General features: G+C 37.6%; 1 protein-coding gene across 1 annotated transcript in view; it reads right to left on the bottom strand.

Moving 5' to 3' along the window:
- Positions 1–9335: 9335 nt before the first annotated feature.
- IQCM (IQ motif containing M) overlaps positions 9336–16425 on the bottom strand; it is a gene marked incomplete at its 5' end in the record, with an annotated part of 343549 nt that continues 336459 nt past the window's right edge. The window contains one exon of the mRNA XM_041738752.1: positions 9336–9436. Within this exon, the coding sequence (XP_041594686.1) occupies positions 9336–9436 (101 nt within the window). The remainder of the gene's footprint in view (positions 9437–16425) is intronic.

The raw sequence follows: 16425 nt of genomic DNA, 5'->3' as shown, positions 1-16425 counted from the left end.
CACACACACACACACACAAGTGACCTGAGTTAGGGTTAACTATACTACAAAGTTTGTGGACAAAAACAAGATTGAAAAAAGCCATACTTCAGCATAACAGTATGTATTTTCTCTCACTGCTGCCCATCATCAACCTGAGTTCAGAAATGTTTTGCTTTTAAAGAACTACTTTGTAAATCAACTCTGTGAGTCATCTAGATTTTCTTCATTTTCTTCAAAATCAATATGAAATCTTTACTAAAAACATTCAACAAAGGGAGTTATCAAAAGATGCTGTCTTTGAAAGATTTTACATGCACTATATCGGAAAACAATAGTAAACAAGAAGACACTGACATTTATTCATATAAAAGCAAGAGTAGCTTAAATGATATATAAGATTTAATGCTGAAATTCTATAGTTTTGCTTTGGAGTATCTCAACTGGTAGGAACACCACGTTATTGGAATTCTAACATATAATTGAATAAGTTATGTTGTTGAATGCAATGAAATTGACAAAAATGCCTATGATTTTACACCATCTAAAGTTGATAAAACATTCAAAAATCATATTAACATATTTGATACACTTTCTTCAGGTACAGATGTTAAAGAATGGACTCTAACTGGAGGCTAACTGAATATCTGTGAAAATATTGGGGTTGAAATATTTATATATGCTAATACAAAAAATTTTATGCTTGAGAATGTTCTCCATTTAGCAGAATTTGCTCTGAGCTTACCAGATACCTTGGCATTTTTAGTGTTCTCTCAATTAAAAATAATGTAATCCACAGAGAAGTTTCAATGGAAGGTGTCCATTTTAAGTTTCTTAACTGTAAAATGCAACTTAGAAGTCTATTCCAGGCAGTTTTATGGAAAAAATAATAAAAAGAATGAGACCACATTTGAGAGAAATACCAGTGGCATTGTATTAAAGAGCTACAGCTAATTCCTTAAAGTATGTGATTTTAAAATGTGAATTAATTCTGAATGAGGATCCAGTCATTGCCCTGACTGACACCATTTTGCCTTCAATTTATTCTTCTTAATTGCTTTGTTTTCCCCTCCAGCTTACCTGTTAACTCTAGGAGGGACCCAGAGGACAAAACATCCAGCCATGGGAACTGAAACTGCCCCCTCAAGCAATAATAGCTGCCCTGAAGCCATCAAGACCCTGTGTGATTGACCCCAAGACAATGATCAACCTAACCTTTGCTGCCCAGCTGCCTATACCCATCCATCTTTGTTCCTCATTTTTCTTATATAAACTTAGCCATATTCGCAGCACCTAGCTCTTAGGACACTAGTTTGCTGTCTTCTTGGCATTGGCCTCATGGAAATGAGTTGAATAAATTCCTTTTTTTGTTTCACCACCACTCATCTTTCTGCCTTTAGATTTTGTCAGTGGCAAATGGTTGAACCTCATGTTTTTGGAATCTCTGGTGCCAGATACTCTTGCATCTGAGGGCTCTGGTAACAATACTAAGAACAATCATGGGGCATATCTTCTTTTTAAGGTTCAAATAATCAATTAAAAGGTGTTTTGGTATGTTGCATTAAGGCATGTAGACGTATGTTATTTTTTTTTTGACGTATGTTATTTTTAAGAAAGAATTTTAATTTTGAAAATAGTCTTTAGAAAATAGTCTTTGATAGAATTATCTTTTGGTCTAACAATAAAATTAGTTTGTGGGAAAATAAATAATTTTAGTTATTTTTGGTGCCCCTGTTACTCTCACAATCGTCTCAATTTAGATAACACATTTTTTTCGTCAGCCTTTTTGTAGTTGGCTCCTGTCTATGTATTTGCCAGCGTTTGGTGTAGGATCAAAGTCTGAAGCCTTTCACATCTCAGTAAAACCCTTGCTAGCCTGTTCAGGTTGATTGGGCAGCCTGGTGTAAATCCTCTTAATTCAATGAACCTTTCTCAAAAACTTGTGCTAGATTTGGGGATGTGGTATAATCTTTGCTCTCAGGAGTCTTTTTTTTTTTTTCTGGTGATGTTAAAAGTTAGGCGCATGAAACAACTCATTGAGACCAGTATGAATTAGTGCAAAGTAACATTAGCAAGAACAAAAATACATGGTGCAGACAAATTCATACTGGTAGAAAGGAATAAACGCCCTAAGGATGATGATTTTCTAGGAAAGGTTGAAAAGGAAGCTCTAGATGACTGGCTAAATTTTGAGCAGACAAGGAGACAATGGGAGAGGTGCCATGAACAATGGAGGAGACTTTCTTTGGGTGGTCTCAGAGACAAGGCAGTAAGGTATTACAAGCAGCACAGAACACAAGGGTAAGGCTTGACTTCAGCTGAGAGTCTGAAGAGTCAGGAGCAGGGGTGTATATATAAGACAGACCCGAGTAGGAGGGCCATGCATTGCTAGACGGATTGGAGAACAGGACACCAATTATTGCAGAAAATTCAGAGACATATCAAGAAGTCTAGATTAGAAGTGATGACGTCCTGACCTAGCAGAATGAATGAGAATGTGAAAAGGGACAAATCCCGAAGGTGTTTTGAAGAGAAGGTAACTGGCAAACAATCTTACATAAGAAACATGAGTTTTTTAAGAAATGCAATTCTTTCACCTTTGACTCCTAGACTTTGTGTCGGCTAGTCTGGGAGTCAAGATTAAACGAGGACTTTCCCTCTATTAAAACCTGAAATAATATGCTGTAGTGATAGAATCATCTAGTCACGATGTGTAATAGGAGGGTGGCTCACTTAATACCAGTCCTAACAGACGCACAAAATAAAACTTCTAATAGGGGTTTTTGTGTTCAATGAAGTTAGTAGTAAACCTTGACATAAATGTAATCAGGACGCCCCTCCACTGTTTTGCACAACATCTGAAGCTCCCAGCGTTAGACACTCACAGGCAGTTGACAGGCCTAGTTAAAATGCAAACAAGGTAATGCATGAAGCCATTAGGATCCATTAACACCTTGAACCAATTTAATTGATCAAATTAGCTAACCTACTCTAAAGCGTGAAGAAAAGAAGGAAGCAAGCAAGGACAGCAGTGAGATTTTTTATGTGGGAGAGGAGGGAAGACCAGAGAAGTCAGAAGGCAGCATCTGTCATTTGAGATGTTGCCTGGTTTGAGCCTGAATTCTTTCTAGAAAATTATCTTCATTTTGTCTTCTGGGGTAGTAAGAAGGAATAGGATAAAGAAGACTGGCCTGGAATCAGAAGATCCTATGCAAATCCCGGCTCAGACATTAAATTGCCCTGTGACCTCACTTAAACTTTTATTTTTAAAAACGAGAGCTCTAGACCATTTAAGTAATGCCCACTCCAGCTACTCAATTATTTTTTTTAAGATTTAATTTATTTATTCATGAGAGACACAGAAATAGAGGCAGAGATATAGAGAGAGGGAGAGACAGGCTTCCCACAGGGAGCCTGATGCAGGACTCAATCCCAGGACCCTGTGATCAGGCCCTAAACCGAAGGTAGATGCTCAACCACTGAGCCACCCAGGTGTCCCATCCAGCTACTCAATTCTATAAAATAGTTAGATTTTATCTTCACAGGATTTTTTGTTTTGGTGATGTTTTCCTTTCAGTATAAGGGAGTGTTATAAATAAACTCATATTTTTATCAAGAAAATCACATATTTAAGATTCTGAAGTACCAATGATTTTCAAAGACATATTTTCAGATTCTTTTACAGATTAGCCTGATATCTTGGTTTATGATGAAAATCTATAGGACCTATAGTTGTATAAGGCAACATCAGTCTTTCTTAAAACCATATTTTACTTATTACAGAGTCCCAAAATTTCTGTTCCATTAGTCATCTAACTATATTCTACTTCCAGACCAACCATTACATCATCATCGAAACAGTACTACATTTACAAATAGTTTAGTCTTTAATACACATGTCAAAATGCAGAAAGATTAAATTGATAAATCTCCTCCTATTCCATCGCTTTCCATTTTCGTGGATTATAAGCAACTGTCAAGCTTCTGGAGTTTCATCAAATTATCATCCTGCTATCAAAACTAAAGTTACCTTTCTGATATCCTTGGCTTTTCTTCTATAGAGAATTACTTATAGAAATACTATTTAAGATATCAAATATGTTTTCAACTAAGATGAAGCTGCAGTTATATGCAGGGGAAAAGTGGAACTGGGATTGCTTGGGACAATGTGACATGCTAGGAGATTGCATGTCTGGCATTTATGCCTATGTAGTACATCCAAAATGTTCATTTTGAAAAACTCATCTTAAGTTTTAAATACCTTTATATTTGACTAGCATTATTAAGAGGGAAGGAAGGAAGGAGGAAGGAAGGAAGGAAGGAAGGAAGGAAGGAAGGAAGGAAGGAAGGAAGGAAAGAAAATATATGGGTCAGGGTTCTCAATTTCAGATGACAGGACAATAGGAGCTATATTAATCAGAACGAGATTTATTAAGAGAGATAGACAACTCAAAAAAATGTTGCTATTGCAGAAGAAACAGATTTCAGCAGTTTCGTGAGTCACTCTTTGTATCACCCCAGGAACAGGCTTGCCAAAATCAGGAAGTCTGAACCAGGAAGCTACCCTACAGTCACTGGCCTCACTCCCACCAGGCCAGGTCACTGCTGTGAGTTATTCTAGCAGGATAAGTGCTTGGTACTTGCTCTTTGCCCCTACCCAACTCATTTTCAAAGCAAAATTTTGTATGGGAAGGCTTAAAATGTAGCTTTTGCATGATGATGATGATGATGATGATGATTACTACTATTACTGTTATTATGTTGGAAACGTATATTTCACAATGTAGAATACTAATCAAATGTGCAGAGACTCCTTGAAAAAATTGGAGGAAATACAAATTGGAGAGTCTAATGTGAAATATATTTAAGAACTCCAAAACTAGAATGTTTAAGTATTTATTCCAGAAAGAGATAACAATTTTGAAGGGAGGAGGCTTCAGCTAGGACTTTCGATTTTCAGCAAACCTATTCAGGATTTTGGTTCTTTACATTTTCTCTTTCCCCTTCCCTCAGCTGTTTAGAAATCTTTTAGAATTTGAATTTTCATTATTTCCCCTATTTTAGAGAGAGAGACAGAGACAGAGAATGTGATCAGGTGAGGAGGAGTGTGAGGGGCAGCAGAAGAGGGAAAGGGAGGTAGAGAATCCCAAGGAGGCTCCAGGCCCAGTGCAGAGGCCAAAGTGGGCTGATCTCTCAACCCAAGATCAGACCCCAAGCAAAATCAAGAGTTGGATGCCTAACTGACTGAGCCACCCAGGCACCCCAGAATGCAAATTTTTATTTCTTCAATATTCTTACCATTGGAATAAAATAAATTACTTCTGAAATGATAAGCCAGTCCCACACCATTTTACTGGTTTTCTTTTCTTGATTATTTCTATAGGAAAGTTTGGAAATGGTACAATTCTGTGTCTCCCTCCATTGCTCTGCAAGTATTAGTTTCTGGTACCCTGTTTCTCCAGACTGAAAGTGAGTGATCTTTTATATAAAAAGAAAGGTTCCTATCAATAAATTACTGAAAACTATTTACTTGACATGATTTTTATTTGAGTAACAAAACCCAAACAAAATAAAACTCCAAATTCTTCAACTTCAGGAAAGAAAAACACATACCTGAGGAATGAAAAAAAAAGTTTTCCTTTTAAATTGATGCTAGATGTTTGCAGGATTCTTGATAAATTGCAAGATCGATATTGGAAAACAACAACAACAAAAAACTAGATTATTTGGATATCTTTATAATAGAATGTTAGACGAGAATGATGACAATTCACATTAAGCCATTTGAAATTTTTCTTGTTCCCTAAAATAATGAGGAATGCAATTTAATCCCTTTTCTTGGGCAGCCCTGGTGGTGCAACGGTTTGTCACCGCCTGCAGCCCAGGGTGTGATCCTGGAGACCTGGGATTGAGTCCCACGTCAGGCTCCCTGCATGGAGCCTGCTTCTCCCTCTGCCTGAGTCTCTGCCTCTCTCTCTCTCTCTCTCTCTCTCTCTCTCTCTCTTTTTCTCTCTCTGTGTGTCTCTCATGAATAAATAAATAAAATCTTTAAAAAAAATACTTTAAAAAATCTTTCTTTTTGGATATAGAATAGACTAGATTTCCTAGCCCCCTTGAATTTCAATGGGGCCAGGTAACAAGTTATCTCCAAAAGAATGTGAGAAGTGAGATGTTCAAAGTTCAGACTGAAGAAGTGAAGAAGAGGGTATGCTTTCTCCATTTTCTTTCTTGTCTACTGGCTGGGTGTAAGACTGTAGTAGAGGCCCTAAAGAGTGGCAAAGCTATTAAGATGGAAAAAGCCTGAATCTCTGGAAGACTTCATGGGGCAGAGTCCCTGCTGACTTAGGCTGGCCAGTGAAGTAAGCAAAAAAAGATATTATTACTTTAAGCCAATGGGATTTTTAGGATTGTTTTTCAAAGCTGATAACCTACCCTGACTGATACACTTCTTTGAACACAGTGTGCTTTGGGAGAAAGTAGTTAATATAAAAATTTGGTCTACCTCCTGTTGAAATAAATTTCTAGGCCCAAGATGGAGCCGCTCCTGCCTGGGGTGCCATGTCAGCAAACTGAAACTTAGATAACTTTCATGTCCATGTAAACGCTCCACTAGAGCAGAGAAACTCAGTGTATGCAGTCAGCCAGTCCCCAAATGCTAAGCCAACTCTGGGCTTTATACTTATTTCCTTGTCCCTTCTCACCCCCAACAAGGTTGACTATGTGGCCCCAGACAATATGTCTTATTTTTCTCTTCCTTGTTCTTTATTCTTTGTCCTGTAAACACCTCTCCCCTTCCACCCCATTTTGTGGTTCTCTGAATGGAGATGATTCACTTCACGAAGGGCTTAAGTTTATATCAACTACATTGCCCTCTTTAAGCATTTTTTCACACTGATCAAGTTTCCACAGTTCATACTTATGCAAAAGTATACTGCAAATACCAAAGCATTTTGCAAATTTAATAAATGCTTGTTATTAACAGCATTAATAAAAATAGGAATAGTTATGGAAAATTCAGTATTGCAGGTATGTGTTTTGGAGTGGAAGCTGGGGAAAGGAATGGATAGACCAAGAAGAATCCCCTGAAGCCTGACTTTCCTGAGGTAGTCCATGCTGTAGGATCAGAGCTGCATTATTATTCTAGTAGCTTAACTTATTGAGAAAAATATAGACTCCTAAGAACGTGTAAAACATAAGACATAGACAACTTAAAAGACGTAACAAACCTGAATCTTGACTTTTCATTGTTTCTGGATTTTTTTTTTTCTTAATGCACTTTGATTTAATTTGGCTTAGCTATTTTAAAGATTGTATTACTCTAGTCAGAAACAGTGTTTTAGAACTCAGCTGGGTCACGGGGACTTTCTCACCACTCCATCCTCATTTGCAGTTTTGCTATAATAAAAGCCCTAAATATATTGCTACTGTCTAGACGTTTTATCTGAAACAAGTGTCCTTTGTAGTCTCAGAGGACTTTTCTATTTTATTTCCAGTAAATCAAAGTCTGTGAAGAGCTTCGGTTCTTATTAAGACATACCCTTCACAGTCCAGTGACTGCCAACAGTGGCAAGCCATTGACAGTTCATTTACATATAAGTGATGACTTCCATCAGGTAGTTGGCTCAAAAACACAATGGACATTTAGAGCATATCCAATATTTCTTGTTCTCTGATGAGCACCAAGTGCCAATTTTTATATGGAAACTGACTATTGAAAAGTGAAGGCTTCTTTTCCCTGACCTTACACTGTCTTCTGCAGCTCTAGAGTGACATATTGTCACCGAACTTTAATGTAGGATCATACCTCTAAAAGACATTCAGTAGCCCCACCTCCGTTTGCTAAAAATCAAGAATGAGAGTCAAATGTAGGAAATATGAGAGAAGAACGATCATCACATTTTATTAAAGGAAAACTAAACTTCTATATCCTGCCCCCAATTGTCATAATCATAACTTAATTTCTATATTTCTTTGATGTTTTTGTATTAATTGCTTTCTCTTATAAATATATTTGCCATTTGAAATAGTGACACTCATTATGCAACACTCATTAGGAAATCCTGTATCCTAGGTGCCTTCATTGTAATTCCATGCCTTTGTTCCCCAATTTTTTTTTGAATAGTGGTAGCAGAAAGCTAGCCAAATTATTATCCTAATAATGCTATAAAAAGGAGCAGGCTGATGATCTGTTACCATGCTGGAATCAACTCATGTGTGATTTTTTTCCTTTTTTTTCTTTATTCTGCACTTTTCAGCTTTTTTTCAGTATTGAAATAAAGAAAAAAATGTTTTTCTTTAAAATGAAACCCTCTCAATTACCAACAGAGTAAATACGGATAATTTAATTTCACAAATACACTAATGTCTACATTTGAGCTCATAACTGCTTTTTCCCCCCTGTCAAATGTTTTACTGCAAACATTTTCTCGTTAGAGGATCAGCATGTTTTTTAATCCAGCTTGGTTCTGGTTTTGGTGGAGCCCTGACTTAACATGATTCTTGTAACTGGTTTTTCTAAAGATTTTATTCTAATAACTTCCATATGGATTCTACAGTAAATTGCATAAAGTAGCCTGAGAGAGATTTTATTCTTAAACCAGAGTCGATTACAGAAGTAATAGATCAGCGGCTAGAACTGAAAAAATGAAGCACATGTAGTTCCTGCCTCTGTTCATGTCTAGTCTCCATGTTAGTTATAGGTTCTGTTCCTTCAGCTATCCTTCAATTGTTTCTTCAAACCCACTCATAGAAGGAGGGGGTGGGGGATAGAGGGATTGATGGATAAGTGATGGATAGGTAGATAAAATTAAATTCAAGATTCTTAGGAAACTAGTGTTAGTTGCTTTGCTTCAAATCTTTTCTTAACTAAGGCAGGTAACTTAGGAACACTATAGACAGACTTCTGGTTTTTCACTTGAGTAGGGAATGAGAATAGGGAAAAATAATACTATGAATACACTAATAAAGTCATATAGTTGAAAAAACATTTTGAGGAGTCATTTCCAAAAACTGTGAGTGCATTTTTAGAAATAAAAGTCTTAAAGTTTCTTCGTGGCATTGGTTGGTAATGGAACAAAAGAAATTAAAATCCAATGAAAGGAATACTTGACACTCTGTGGTTTCAACTTCAGTATGATAAAATGGTAGCTTTTAATGAAGAAGATCCAATGAATGGCTCATCCAAAGATATTTAGAAATTATAGAGTTGTTGGAATCCTTCTTTTGATGTCCAAAGATACTTGTCATTTTTTCCTGGTGATACTTAAGTAATCCATGGCTGATGTTAACGTATCTCTTTGGGTAGACAGGTTCAATTCTTAAGATATTAAAATTGTATTGAAACAGTATTCTCCTTCTCACGATAAATGTTGTCTCATTTTCCTTTCTCTTATAGATCTGCATACTAACTTTCCAACAACCTGGATGTTAGCTCTTTTGAGTATTGGATGTCCATTCACTATAAAACAAATATATAATTGTATTAATAAATTTTCAATTAATATAACAATGTGCCATGCTTTTGAAATCATAAAAATCACAAGAAATAAATAATAGTTGTGCTAGAACATTGAAAAGGACACACTTTGGACACATTTCTTTCAGGTGTATTACAGTACCCTATATATCATGCCAGGAGACTCAGCAAGAGTTACTCTGAGACAAACGGCGGAGAGAAGGGATAGCAGAACCTGGATTCCATCAATATACAGCATATTGTTTTTTTTTTTAAAGATTTATTTATTTATTTATGAGAGAGAGAGAGAGAGAGAGAGAGAGAGAAACAGATGCAGGCAGAGGGAGAAGCAGGCTCCATGCAGGGAGCCTGATGTGGGACTTGATCCCGGGTCTCCAGGATCACACCCTGTGTTGAAGGCAGCGCTAAACTGCTGAACCACCTGGGCTGCCCAATATACAGCATATTTGAAATAAATTAGATGAAACATGTATTTGACCATAAGAGCAACATACTGATTTTTTTTGGCAATACAATATACTCAGTTCTGATACTGATATTCAAATCGATATAAACCACTGTTTGTATAGATTGCTTATACTAGATCCATCTTTAGGTATAAAATGACTTTCCAAAGGAGAAATAAAAGCCATAGACTTACTGTGTCCACCAATTATACACAGTGCTAATTACAGATAGGGCAGTCCATTTTTGCCTGACCTACCATTATTATGAAACAAAAACATAACTAAAAAATAGTTTAAGTTATAAGAACAATCCACATTACTAAAAGGAATTTAATGACCTGATGTGTTGTACAAGAAAAATCAGGGCATTGCTGCTGTTTTTATGTTTAACTATATTGCCATTAGACAAATAGCAAGGCTTATAACAACAAAACTAAATTATACTGCATTCAGGGTATTTATAAAATAATTAGTAATTATCATTGCAACTGTGATCATTGGCAACCACAAACTGGTGTTCTTATCTAGTAGTTACACAAGATAAGCACGTTAATTCTAAAGATCAAATCTTAGGATAAAATGATTTCCTATTGTGATTTTTTAAAAATTATATACAATACCAAACACACATTTCTTCAGACAGAAGGTATTTTTAAACAAGATTTCTTAAAGTAGGTAAAATAGAAAAGAAAAAAAAAGTGAATATAATAGTCTAAGCTCTTCTTATACATTTGTCAGTGAGTCCAGATTTAATACTTAATCTTAGCTTCCTTATTTTTGAAATGGGGATAATATCTATCTTGTTTGGTTGTTAAAAGGATCCAAAAAAGATATATGTATAATAATAATGTATTAATATTGACTCATCAGTTATAACAAATACACCATACTAATGCAGGCTGTTAATAATAGGGAATGGGAAAAGGAGGGTTGCAGGTGAGGGAGGATATGGGAACTTGCTTTACAGCCCATCACTATTTTTGAAAACCTAAAATTCCTCAAAAAAATAAAGTCTATTAGTTTATCTATTTTTTAAAGTCTATTAGTTTAAAAAAGATATGCCTGACACTTCATAAATATTCAAAATATACTTGCTGTATTATTATTTATTTATTTTTAAATATTTTATTTATTTATTCATGAGATACACACACAAAGAGAGAGAGAGGCAGAGACACAAGCAGAGGGAGAAGCAGGCTCCATGCAGGGAACCTGATGTGGGGCTCCATCTCGGGTCTCCAGGATCACGCCCTGGGCTGAAGGCAGCGCTAAACCACTGAGCCACCTGGGCTGCCCCTTATTATTATTTATATCATGATATTATAATATATAAGCTTTATAAAGGTATTTCACTAATAATTGTGTGAGATGATAGAAAAAACATATATGGATCTCTGTCCCTGTTTCTTGGCACAGAGCTCCCAAAACCCTTGTAATTTTGTAAGTGGTAAGAGCACTAGGAGCATTTCTTGGTCTAATATTCGGTCTTTGGCCCCATCCCTGACACAAAACTCCTAAAAGTCTTGTAAATTCTCAAGTTATAAGAGCACTAGAAGCATCTTTTGTTCTATTGAGGTGACTCTAGATGAGCTCCTGAATGAGGAGTTGTCACTGGAAAGAATAAGCTGTGATTAGAAACTTGGAACTTTCAGTAACCCCCTCTGGAAGAAGGAAGAAAGAGGGTCTGAAAATGGAGTTAATGATGGATCATGCTTACTTGAGAAAGCCTCCATAAAAATCCTAATAGTAGGGCACCCTGAGGGCTCCTAGGTTGATGAACATGTCCACACCAGAGAGTGACTGTACCCCAACTCTGTAGGGACAGAGGCTCCTACTTTCACAATCCTCTCAGATCTCATCCCATGTATCTCTTCATCTGGCTGTTCAACTGTGTCCCTTATCTATCCTTTAATAAACTGGTAAGCACAAGTGATTCCCCAAGGCCTGTGAGCTGCTCTACTAAATTAATCAAACCTAAGGAAAGGGTTGTGGGAAACTCTGATTTCTAGTCAAGTTGAACAAAAGTGGGTAACCTGGGAACATACTTCTTGCAATCTGCATCTGAAGTAGGGGGCAGTCTCTTGGGACTGAGCCCTTAACCTGTGGGATTTGATGCTATCTCCAGATAGATAATGTCAGAATTGACTTACCTTATGGGACACCCAGCTGGTGCCCATTAATTGCTTGTTGGTGTGGGAGAAAGAAAAAAACTCAACACTGATAACCAGAAGAATCTTGGTGATCAGAAGTGGGATTGGGAGCAGAATCCTAAATTGTATAACCCATTATTTCACAAATATTTCAATTAAATAAAGAATAATTTAATTTTAGAAGAGAATAAAAATGTAAGTATATGTGATATATTTTTAATATTTCAAAGTAAATATTCTTGACCTTCATTTTTTCATGTGGCAGAGAACAATCCTTTTGATTAAAAAGAGTCAAATCCTGAATCAATTATTATATATATTTCAGCTGCATTGCTAAGCTGGCAGAGAAGGACGCCAAAAAACAAAGTAGAATCAGTAACCTTAGTGGATATTTGAGAGCCAAAATCAGTTTTGTTTTGTTTTGGTTTGTTTTCTTTTGGTCTGAGGTTTTCTGTAGAACCCTGGATACCTGAGATTCCTTTAGCCTTATGAGGGGAGTGGGGACAGGGGATAAAGCACAGGGTCCACCCAAAATAGAGAGTTCAGTGGGAGACCACAACCAAGTTCAGCTTGGGCCCCAGAGGGATACAGTATCAGACTAGGCAGGGTGAGGTTAAGAGAGAGAGTAGAGGGAAGGGGAGGGAAGAGAAGGGGAGAGCAGGGCAGAGGAAGAATGGGGAAGGGGAGGGAAAAACAGGGAAAGATAGGGAATGGAAGAGAAGGGAAAGGAAGGGTAGGGGAGAGGCGGGGAGGTGAAGTGAAGGAAAAGGAAAAGAACGCTTCAAGGAAAAACTGCAAACAGCCTTTCTTATCTCTGAGGCTGAGCAGATAAAGAACCCCAAACCTGGCCCTGGTTTGATGTTCCAACTCATGTCACCTGTGTGTCCAAAAATATCTTGACAAAATCTAGAGTTTGTTGGGCTCCAAGAATAAGAGAATTATTGGGCTCCAATAATAAGAATAAGAGAAATTTTCTCTGGAAATAAGAGAAAAACCTCTATAGAAGAAAACGACTTCAAACAAGGTTTTTAAAATATGTCACAAAAAACATATTTTTTAAACACCTATATGTTACAATGTTGTTTTAAATGGAAAAGCTGATTATAAAGTAGTATCTACAATGTGATCCCAGGCTTTAAAAAAATTATGTGCAAATTAAAATGCCTATAATAATAGAATATTAATAGTGAGTGAAATGATAATTTAGCTTCTGTTTACCCATATTCTCAACAGTAGATATTATATATGTAAAAATAACAATGTTAGAGATTTTCAAGTTTCTAGATTGAAATATATGGTATGAAGTCATTTTTTAATGTAGATAATGAATAAATAATCAGAAGTTAGGTATCTTTGTTAGGTCTTTGTTTATACTTCAACAATTTAAAGAAATTATTTCAAATTGGAAAAATATTCACATTAAAAAGATAGTATGCTAAAAACATGCATTTTGTGGGCTGGATTTTCAGAAAAGAATACTAAAATTTTATCACAGATTCAAAGTATGCTTTGTCCTCTCTTTTCTCTTCAACCACCTCTAGACTCTCATGCTCACAAGGCTATTTCATTATTTCTCATACAAGCTCTCTGACCTCTTCAAGGTTATGTATTATTCTACACTATTGGCTACTTCTCATGAATGCTTCAGAATGAATCTTCATAGAGCAACTTGGAAATAAAATGAATTGTGTTAAAAGTAAAATATACATTTAAGTCATTGAGTATCCGTGGAGCCCTATTTCCACAGGGTCATGCTAAGTGCTAGGATGTGGCATAGAGGCCACCAGGTGAGACCTTTCTGAGTCTCCATTTCCTAACTACAAACAAACCAAAAACAATAAACAAAACCCCCTGCAATTATTATGTTACTCGTAGAGATCTAGTTAGAAAAAAAAATGAAAGCAACTTGGTATCACGGCCCTGCCCACCAGATGATTGTCATAGTCAATAACATATAGCAAAAATAGGGATCCCTGGGTGGCGCAGCGGTTTGGCGCCTGCCTTTGGCCCAGGGCGCAATCCTGGAGACCCGGGATCGAATCCCACGTCGGGCTCCCGGTGCATGGAGCCTGCTTCTCCCGCTGCCTGTGTCTCTGCCTCTCTCTCTCTCTCTGTGACTATCATAAATAAATTAAAATAAAAGGGATTCTCTTTAAAAAAAAACATGTAGCAAAAATAGAGTCCTAGATGACACATAATTCAGGACTTACTTGACTAGTTATATTTGATGCCAGTATACAACACAGGTCCAAGTGTGAAACTACATTTTGTGCACCTTAGGATTCAAACAGGAGTGTGTCCACAAGACTGTCAGAACAAATCCTCCATACATCTTTTTGCAAAGAAAGACCAAGAAATCCTCTTGGGGAAAAACTCTTAATTGAAGAAGAGTTAGCTATTTTCTTCTTTATCAAATAAGACAGTAGAAGCTGCCCGGGATGGGGGTTTTCACACACTCTGACTTGCTTCTTGCTAAGATGATTTTGCTTTGACTCTCCACTCCCCTGTTCCCTATCCTCCCACCCAGGGAGACTCTGGCCTATAGATTTGTGAGAGCAAGGCCCAGGGAGAAAATGGCAGAGCTGAAAAAATGGTTTTCTTGTACCACATCCTAGGGTGCACAGGGCCTTGGTGCTGAGAGGGAGGGCACAGTGGTACCCAGTCCAGGAGAGAAACTTTCTCCTTCAGCAGGTTAGAACCAGTACAGCAGGGCCTGAACAGGTGCTGATGGAAGGGCAGCAGGTAGACACCTTCACCAGGCTTCCTGCACTTCAGAGTGATGGCAGGATGGGGAATGCTGTTGCCGCCTAGGGTGGCATGTGTATGAGCACACGTGAGATGTCCCAGAAATAACCACAGTAGGTGGACTGCCTTCAAAGAACCTAAAGGTTGCATAACAGCAGATAGAAAATTCTGTGTGTGAGTACATTTGTACATGTTACTTCACATATAGTAACCACATATACATATGTGTGCATGCACGTAGTTGGATATGATTTTGAAATATCAAAGGTTTGCTTCCCACTATTCACTGCTCCTAGCTCCCGCCTCTGCCATTCAGGCAACAGTGATGGCTTCCTGGAGGGTGACTGAAAGTAAATCACGTTTACTGACACTTATTGTTTCTGACACTTACCTATTCTGAAACAAGGAAACAGTTGTAAATACCTAATAAATATTCCATTCTTAAATATTTGAACAGTCAAGTCCCTCTTTGTAATCTATAGGTGGAAAACGTATAGCTATTTACCAAACATATCTATTTCAAATGAAGTGAGGAACTTTGCAACTCTCCACATATGCACTGTCCAACAGCAGAATAATCCTAGAACCAAAAGGACAGTGACATTTCAAGGAGGAGTTTTTATTTTTTTTATTTTTTATTTTTAAAGGGTTTTTAAAATTTATTCACGAGACACACACAGAGAGGCAGAGACATAGGCAGAGGGAGAAGCTGGGTCCCTAGAGGGAGCCCAATGCGGGACTAGATCCCAGGACCCTGGAATCATGACCTGAGCCAAAGGCAGCTCAACCACTGAGCCACTCAGGTGCCCCATCAAGGAGGAGGTTTTAAAACACAGAGTAAAAACAATACTTTCAAAATAAAGGCTTCTACTTGGAAGAATACAACTTTGCTCAAAAATGTACAGCATTTGAGATATCCACGACACCAGAATCTGAAGATATTAGCACATGGAACCTCTTCCAATGTCCAGAGAATAGGAATTAGACTAGCAAACTGGGGGAAACAAAAGAGGAGCTACTGATGCTTTTCTGAGAAAGGGCCAGGCACCCTATCCCCTTGTACCTTGCCCTGAGGAAATGGAAAAAGGGAAATCTCAATGACACAAAGCACATAGTTTGTGGAAAGATTTAGGAGTAAAGGAGTTTTGTTGAAGGGGCTGCTACCCTTTTGAAGAAACCAAGTGGCCAATATGGTGGTGCAACAGTAGCTGTGGGGAGGGTCTGGGTGATGGTTGGACAGCCTTACAGAACAAATAGCAGCCCACCATGGTGTAGGAGGGCTACTGAGATTGCTGAGGTTCCCACGTGGGCAGGGGACTTCGGAGAAGACTGGCTGGCCAAAGGAGGCAAGGTCAGGGCAGGGAGGTGACCAAGCACATGCACTGCTATGGCAGAGACTAAGGCCAGATGCCAAAGAATGATTCCCAAGGTCCAACAGGCAAGAGTTAGACCTAAGGAGGCCAGCAAAGAGCAGAGATCACACAGAGGAGGTCTCTCACAAGGTGAAAGAAGATGGGACAGTAGCCCTCTAAAGTGGGGGCCTGGCACAGAGTAAATAAGAATCGAGGACACAATTTGATGGTAAATATAAGCAATAAGCACAGCAGAAAAACATGAAAGTTAGAGACGT

Source organism: Vulpes lagopus, chromosome 23 (genome assembly GCF_018345385.1).
Source record: "Vulpes lagopus strain Blue_001 chromosome 23, ASM1834538v1, whole genome shotgun sequence".
NCBI classification, from domain to species: domain Eukaryota; kingdom Metazoa; phylum Chordata; class Mammalia; order Carnivora; family Canidae; genus Vulpes; species Vulpes lagopus.
The sequence above is the reverse complement of the archived record's forward strand: the minus strand, read 5'-3'. Positions and strand labels throughout refer to the sequence as shown.